Source organism: Tasmannia lanceolata, unplaced genomic scaffold, assembly GCF_043159265.1.
Source record: "Tasmannia lanceolata isolate RefF3 unplaced genomic scaffold, GAP_Taslan_0.1 ptg000012l, whole genome shotgun sequence".
Classification (NCBI taxonomy): Eukaryota; Viridiplantae; Streptophyta; class Magnoliopsida; order Canellales; family Winteraceae; genus Tasmannia; species Tasmannia lanceolata.
Window position 1 is genome coordinate 33,670,145 of NW_027518689.1, and position 7,437 is coordinate 33,677,581.

A 7,437-nucleotide genomic window follows, 5' to 3' on the forward strand; every position below is an offset into this window, starting at 1 on the left:
CTAGAGCCCATTAGAAAGCGTAGTGATATTGGCAGGACTATGTTTTAATAATTGCACCAACTCAGCTTGTCTTTAAATTTTATTTTATTTTTTTAAGTAGGCTCCTCAGAGCTTTTTTGGGAACCAACAGCTGTTTAAATAACAAAAGACAAGATGGGTTAGTGGGGTTATTGAAATTTGGCAGTGCTAATATCAGTAGCCATTAAAAATACAGAGAAAAGTAAGGGGGGTGACCCGTGAGCTTAACAAAACAAGGGAGTGTGGACATCATCATTAAAAAATAAAAAATTTTGACCTTTTATTTTATCATTATCTTTTATTTTTTCTCACTATAGGGGTGGGCAAGAAAATAGATTTAAGACCTAGGGTTAGTTTAACTCTAGATATTCTGATTCCAGGGTGGGCGTAATGAGGGAGTTGAGAAGAAATGAAGTGGGCCCACCTCCCCCCCCCTCTCTCTCTCTCTCTCTCTCTCTTCGATATTATCTATTATTAGCTTCAAAATAAGCCACTGACAACGCAGAGTGTGGTTTGTTTTATCATTTTCCAATTCTATCCTTTCTCTCAATCTCTCATCTCCATCTCTATCTCCATCTCCATCTTCATCTCCATCTCTCTCTCTCTCTCATTAGTTTGCACTCTCTTCTTCTCTTATTCTCTTCTTCTTCTTTCTTTCTTAGTATTATTTATCTTTTATAATTTTTTACAAGACGTATGTATTTATAAATAATATTTTTCCAGCACTCACTCATAGGAGGAGTTTCTCTCTCTCTTTCCAGTTGTCTCTATCTTTTTTCACCTCCTCTTGTACTGATTTCCCTTTCCAATTTCAATCACCCCCCTTTTCCTCTCTTTCTTCCTCACAAATTCCCCTCTCTCTCTCTCTCTCTCTCTCTCTCTCATGAGTAAGGGAGAGAGGAACAAACATCAACTCTCATCTTGAAACAGTAGTGCTACTCAAAGAGAGAGATAAGAAAAAGAATATTTCAAACAGAGAGATTAATCGAGATTAAAAAAAAAGAAAGTATGCAGCAAGGGGGATCTCAATATGGTGTGCCACCGGAGATGCCGCCTTTTGCAGGAACTGGAAGCCGTGGGACCCACATGATCGGAATTTCAGGCTCCGACCACTTACAACAGCAACCTGAAGCTGCTTCTCCTATCAGTAGCCGCCCTCCGGCCCGTAATTTTGAGGAATTGATGCCTGTTTCCGGCACTGGATTCCCGGATGATGATGCCCTAGTTGCTGGAGAAGAAGCCGAACGCGGGTCGGCTGGGAACCGGTGGCCGCGGCAAGAGACTTTAGCCCTCTTGAAAATACGGTCTGAAATGGATGCTGCCTTCAGAGATGCCACTCTCAAAGGTCCTCTTTGGGAAGATGTCTCCAGGTAAAAAAAAAAAAAAAAAAAAAAAATTTCTCTTCTTCTCTAATTCCTGCTCTATAATCCTGGCTGCCTCTCCATCATTTTTCCTCATAATCTATTACTATGTGTCTAAACCCATTTTCAAAATTGCCGATTTTCGTTTCCTTTTTCTTTCTTTCTTGAAATTCACAAGATCTGAGCCCTTGTGTTTGACTTTTAACTGAATTCAAGGCTCCTAAATTCTATGTGTCTTGATTTCAGCTCAAAGTAAGTGAAAAAAAACAGAAGGGAAAACCCTAGAATTCTTCTCTCACTTCCACACCTCTTTTTCTTCCTCTCTTTCACGAGCGCGTCCTTTTCTCTGAATTCCATAACAGTAACCCAGATCCCCACTGCATCAAACCCAAGAAATCCCAATTCCTCAAAATTGATTTCACCTAAAAAAAAAAAAAAAGCTTAAGATTAAAAAAATAGGAAAAAAAAAAAAAGCATGCATTTTTTTCTTACCATGCTTTATTTTTATTACAAATAGTGAGGTGTAATCATCACAAAACTAGCTTTAGGGAAGAAAACTAAGTTGTTATCACCACTCATTTTGATGCTCTATTCTTCTCTTTTTTAATTCTTTCCTTTTGTGGGTTTTGATTGTCAGGAAATTAGGTGAGTTGGGTTACAACAGAAGCTCCAAAAAATGTAAAGAGAAATTTGAGAACGTCCACAAATACTATAAGAGAACCAAAGAAGGCCGAGCTGGGAGGCAAGATGGGAAAAGCTACAGGTTTTTTAGCCAACTAGAAGCTCTTCATAACACAAATACACCTCCACCCATAACCTCCGGACCCATTCACCCCACTTCAAATCCTTCTCCAGCACCGATTTCAGTCCGAATTTCTCCTAACACTTCAATGGTCGGACCATCTGGAATAATCCAAGCTCCACCAGTATCGGCGGCCCCGCCAACCCAGCTCAACATGCCCGGAATAGCCCCCGATTTGATGGCCGGACCCGCGACCGGAATCTCCGGTTCGGCTGCAGGAATCAGCTTCTCCTCTAATAGTTCATCATCGGATTCTGATTCCGAGGACGAGATCGAAGTGGGTCCGGATACGAGAAAGCGAAAGCGGTCTGGATCCAATGGAGGAGGAGGAGGTGGGAGTCGGAAAATGATGGTTTTTTTCGAGGGGTTGATGAAACAAGTGATGGAGAAACAAGAACAGATGCAACAAAGGTTTTTAGAAGCAATTGAGAAGAGAGAACAAGATAGAATGATCAGAGAGGAGGCGTGGAAGAGACAAGAAATGGTGAGGCTGACCCGAGAACATGAAATCATGGCCCATGAGCGGGCTATATCCTCGTCTAGAGATGCCGCCGTGATCGAATTCCTTCAGAAAATCACTGGCCAGACAATTCAGGTTCAGCCTCCGGTGATAATTCCGGCTGCCCCGGTGACAATTCCAGTGGCCCCACCTCCGCAACCTACACCGCCACCTCCACCACGGCCACAACAACAAGAACAACTACAAACCCAATTGCAAAACACTGAAATTATCCGGCATAGTCTGCCACCGCCTTCATCGGAAATTGTCCTTAAAGAGCAACAAGAGATAGTGGGGAGTGGGATGTTCGATCCCGCGTCTTCCCGGTGGCCTAAATCGGAGGTTCTAGCGCTTATAAAGCTGCGAAGCGAGTTAGAAAATCGGTATCAAGAAGCTGGACCAAAGGGGCCTCTTTGGGAAGAAATTTCGGCCGGAATGCAGCGAATGGGATACAATAGGAGTGCTAAGAGGTGCAAGGAGAAATGGGAGAATATCAACAAGTACTTCAAGAAGGTGAAAGAGAGCAACAAAAAACGTCCCGAAGATGCGAAAACTTGCCCTTATTTCCATCAGTTGGATGCTCTCTACAGGAAGAAAATACTCAGCAGTGGCGGAGGCAGCAGCAGTAGCTTGGGAAACCAAAGCAAGAAAGAACAAGAAATTGAACCCAATCCGAATAAAAACCCGCAAGAATGTAGTGATATGCTCGCGATCATGCCCCCTCAGCCACCACAATCAATGGCGGAGAGTGAAGCGAAGAGCACGAACACGGGCACGGGCACCGGTAAAAATGGGGGGAACCCAGATGGGGGAAGCAGTGAAGGGACAGGTTTGCAAGTCCAGGGTACTAATGGAGGTTTACCGGCAAGCTTCTTTGAAGGAGGAGGGAAGAAGGTAAGCATTGCTCCAATTTTGTGCATAGTTTCAAAACTCCCCTTGTGTAATCTTTGATTCTCCTGACTCGACCCCCTTTTTGCCTTGGCTGCGTTTTTGTCCGAATCCATGTTTTGCCCTATAAAATCAAACAAAATTCAAAATTCATTTGAGTCTCATGATTTGTGATCATGTCAACCCAATACTCGACCACCCTCTTGCTCATTCAACTAGGATTAACGTGGCCGCATTCTGACCTGCATCCGCATTTTGAAACACTGATTTTAAAAAAAAAAATCAATCAAAATTCAAAACTCCTTTGACTCTCATGATTTATGACCGAAAAAATCAATCAAAATTCAAAACTCCTTTGACTCATGATTTATGACCGCATCAATCGAGTACTCGACCGCTTCGTGCCCAATTGACTAGGATTTACTTTGGTCGCATTTTGACCCACATCCGCATTTTAAAACACTGATTTTGTGACCTTAATTCTGTTTATTTGTTTTCAATTTTCGGAATTCGATTGATTCTTGTTTTGGATTGAAGCCAGAAGACATTATGAAGGAGCTGATGGAACAGCAACATCAATCTGTGATGGACGATTATGATAAGCTCGAGGAACCGGACAGCGACAATCTCGACCAGGAAGAAGACTATGATGACGATGAAGATGACGAAGAAGAAGATAGGAAAATGGCGTATAAGATTCAATTCCAAAGGCAAAATGCAGGTTCCTCTAACAGCGGAGGGAACCCAACGGCGGGTTCCTTCTTGGCCATGGTTCAGTAGCTTCTCTTTCCCCATCAATCCCATTCTTCCCCAAATGTACCATATGTACTTATGCCGAAAAAAAAAATAAAAAAAAATCAAACCCATCAAAATCTAGGCCTTGGATCAAAGTCTAATAACCTTGTCCTTTCCCAAAAAAATCATTATCCTTATCCTTACCTCCTCATCTTCTACTTATTCACTAGAGCCTTTTTTAGGTAATCTGTTGTTTTTTCTGTTCGTTGAGATCGAAATTCGTAGTGTTGTGCTTCGATCCTTTCCTATTTTATTGATTTGTTGTTGAATAAAGATCTGTCTCGGACCAAATGATGGGCAGACTAATTTGAAGGCTGAAATAAGCGAGAGCACGCAACGAAGATGATATACAAGAAATTGTCAAAAGAGGTTGAAATTGAAATCGGAGAATTTGAAAGAAATTGAGATGGATTGAACTAGAACAAAACTCCAAGCAGCAAGAACAAGAGCAAGGGAAGACTTAAGAAGCTTTGTTTTGTTTGGAAAGGATTTTCATTTTCATTTCTAAATCATATATTTCAATAATATGAAACTGTAATTCTATCGTTTATTGCTCTCGTTTGTTGCATTTGTGATGTCGTGGTCTGACAGTGAAAAAAAAAATAGTGGGGCAGTAATTAAAGTCGACAAATGGAATCGAATTTCGTTTCTCTAATTCGATTCTCTTTGAACCATTTCCTGAAAATTTTACTCTCTCTCTCTCTCTCTCTCTCTCTCTCTCTACGTCTCTCCTTTTAATTGCATGAAATTTCCTTTTTTCTCTGGGTATTATTGCATTTAGTTTTATTTACTATGTTCTCAGGCCCCATTTTCGGCTTGACGTTAGAGAAAATAAATATGAGATTAATAAAACATATGAAGTTCAAAATAAGATGAAATGAGAAGTTAAAAAAGAAAGATAGAAAAAAAAAGCATTAAAGTGGAAAAGAACAAAAACCCAACTGCAAGCGGCAAATGGTTGTCGTTTAGATAGAAAATAAAGACGCAAAGGTTTCAGTAATGGAGGGTATCTATTTATTACGAAAATGCCACTGGGTCCTAACCCTAGTGTCGTCTTCCTCCTGGAGCGACTATGGAGAGAGAGTCACTTTGCTTGAGCTGAAGAGGAGGGAGGTGCCAAATGGCATATATGCCAATCTGCAATTCATTTTTAAAGTGAACAATCCTCCACGGCCAAATGGCAGAATTTCGGGGTGCAACTCCGGTCGGGTTCAACCTGAAAAAATGTCAGGTTGGGTTGAGTTCGGGTCGGGTTCGCGTTCATGTTGAGTTTTCCCAACCCGGGTTGAGTTCGTGTCGGGTTCGGGTTGAGGGTTTGAGCAACCCAACCCGAGTAAAACCCAACAGTTTTTTATGATTTTTTTTTCTTTTGTAAGCTTAAAAACTCGGTTGATCTCGGGTTGAGTCGAGTTGGGTTGAACTCAGGTCGGGTCGGGTTTCGGGTTGGAAAAAGGGTTCCTCGGGTTGGGTCCAACCCAACCCGACCCGAGTTGTACCCCTAGCAGAAATGCTATTTGTGGGAATTTTCGTTGTAGAGGTTTGCTACTGTCACTTGTGTGTGCAACAGTTGGACGTGTGTAGGTTGATCCAGGCCATTGGTCTACTGGGTCCCATCCAATTGTTGTGGGATTCGTGGAAGACTGCTCTCACAAATATCAATTACCTATATAAACGTAGGCCTTGTTTAATGTAGATGATACTATCATAAATTGAGGTCCCTCTAAGTATAAATTTAATTGGGTAGGTTCAACTAATCTTTTTTTACCTGTAAAAAAAAGTAGAAAACTTTATAAATATTTTTCAGGAAATGATTTATTCGCCCCTCTTTTTGTACTTGAGGCCGTCCCCTTTAGTGTAAAAAAGTAGTCATAAATATACTAGAGTGGGCTGTCCCAAGTAAAAAAGGGGGCAAATATGCACCTTTAGTGTCTATAAAAAGACCCATATGACATAGGGGTGGACATGGTTCGGTTCTAGGTTTGCAAGAAGTAAAATATATGGTTGGTTTTGTTAGAGTAATTAGGTCAAGCAAGAGGTTGCTTGAAGCATTACACCCAAGGTATCTAATTTGGAATACCAAGTTTGTTGCCTCCAGCTCCTATATATATTAGATACACTAGGGTTTTAATAGGTTAGTGGGCTTTAGCCCAAATAGGCCTACTACACCGGTCCATTATCTTATTGGGCTTATATTAGAACATACATGGGTTATATTATATACCCAACAATCTCCTCCTATGTTCTACATATAGCACAATCTAATAGATCGATAGTGTAATGTTCAAAACAAAATATTGAATCATCAACATCACCATATGGTCTATATCATAAAAAATCTGTAATCCAACTGAAAACATGAATCCTTTTATGACAAACCAAGAGTTTTAAATATACAACAAGCTAAACTCAACCAAAAGGTAGTTTCACATATAAGTAAACCCCACTGATCTTAGATGAATTCATTCATGAGGTATGATTCTCATCGAGATCCAAAATAAAGTTCCACAAAAAAGTGAATTCTATGCATACTGAAATGTAAGCATAGTCTTTATGACTTTAGAAGATTTACTCATCAAGTAAGTTATCTTCATCAAAGTCCAAATCAAGACAAGCTCCTCTTTTTTTGCCAATCCCTATGAATTACCAAATATGGATTTCATGAAAATGAATCCAATCATTTGTGTAAAACATTAAAGTATCTAGTTCTACTTGAAGAAGAACTTAGTACAATTCCATAATTCACGAAAGTATCTAGTTCTACCTGAAGAAGAACTTAATACAATTCAAAATGGCTAAAAAAGTATCAGTATCACTCTCACCATAAGCATCATTGTCAAGTTTCAATAAAGAACAAGACCTAAACAGCTTCTTTTGCAAATAACCATTCCTAATTGTCAAGTTTCATTAAAGAACAAGACCAAATAGTTTCTTTTGCAAAGAACCATTTCATGTTTCTTTTTTGAAATGTTACAGTCATCTTATCCATATTTGAGTTAAGCTGTATCATCAAGTTTGGAATGTACAACCTTTCCCAAAAAGGACATGTCATCAAATGTGGAATGACACACAACAAC

At 40.0% G+C, this 7,437-nt stretch overlaps 1 protein-coding gene across 2 annotated transcripts; it reads left to right on the forward strand.

Moving 5' to 3' along the window:
- The first annotated feature begins 582 nt into the window (after positions 1 to 582).
- GTL1 (GT-2-like 1) lies at positions 583 to 5,018 on the forward strand. Of its 2 annotated transcripts, none has more exons than XM_077392163.1 (3): positions 583 to 1,388; positions 2,017 to 3,574; positions 4,110 to 4,253. In XM_077392163.1, the coding sequence occupies exons 1-3, from the start codon at positions 1,027 to 1,029 to the stop codon at positions 4,119 to 4,121; spliced, it is 1,932 nt and encodes a 643-aa protein (XP_077248278.1). In that variant the 5' UTR covers positions 583 to 1,026; the 3' UTR covers positions 4,122 to 4,253. The 2 variants fall into 2 exon arrangements, with proteins under 2 accessions (XP_077248278.1, XP_077248277.1); XM_077392162.1 differs by having other exon boundaries at positions 593 to 1,388; positions 4,106 to 5,018.
- The last annotated feature ends 2,419 nt before the right edge of the window (positions 5,019 to 7,437 follow it).

Excerpts from the sequence above, each read along its gene's own strand:
- GTL1 (XM_077392162.1), top strand. The coding sequence starts at position 1,027 with ATGCAGCAAGGGGGATCTCAATATGGTGTGCCACCGGAGATGCCGCCT. Across the intron at positions 1,389-2,016 it reads CTTTGGGAAGATGTCTCCAG|GAAATTAGGTGAGTTGGGTT; the intron begins GTAAAAAAAAAA and ends TTTGATTGTCAG. Across the intron at positions 3,575-4,105 it reads TTGAAGGAGGAGGGAAGAAG|CCAGAAGACATTATGAAGGA; the intron begins GTAAGCATTGCT and ends TTTGGATTGAAG.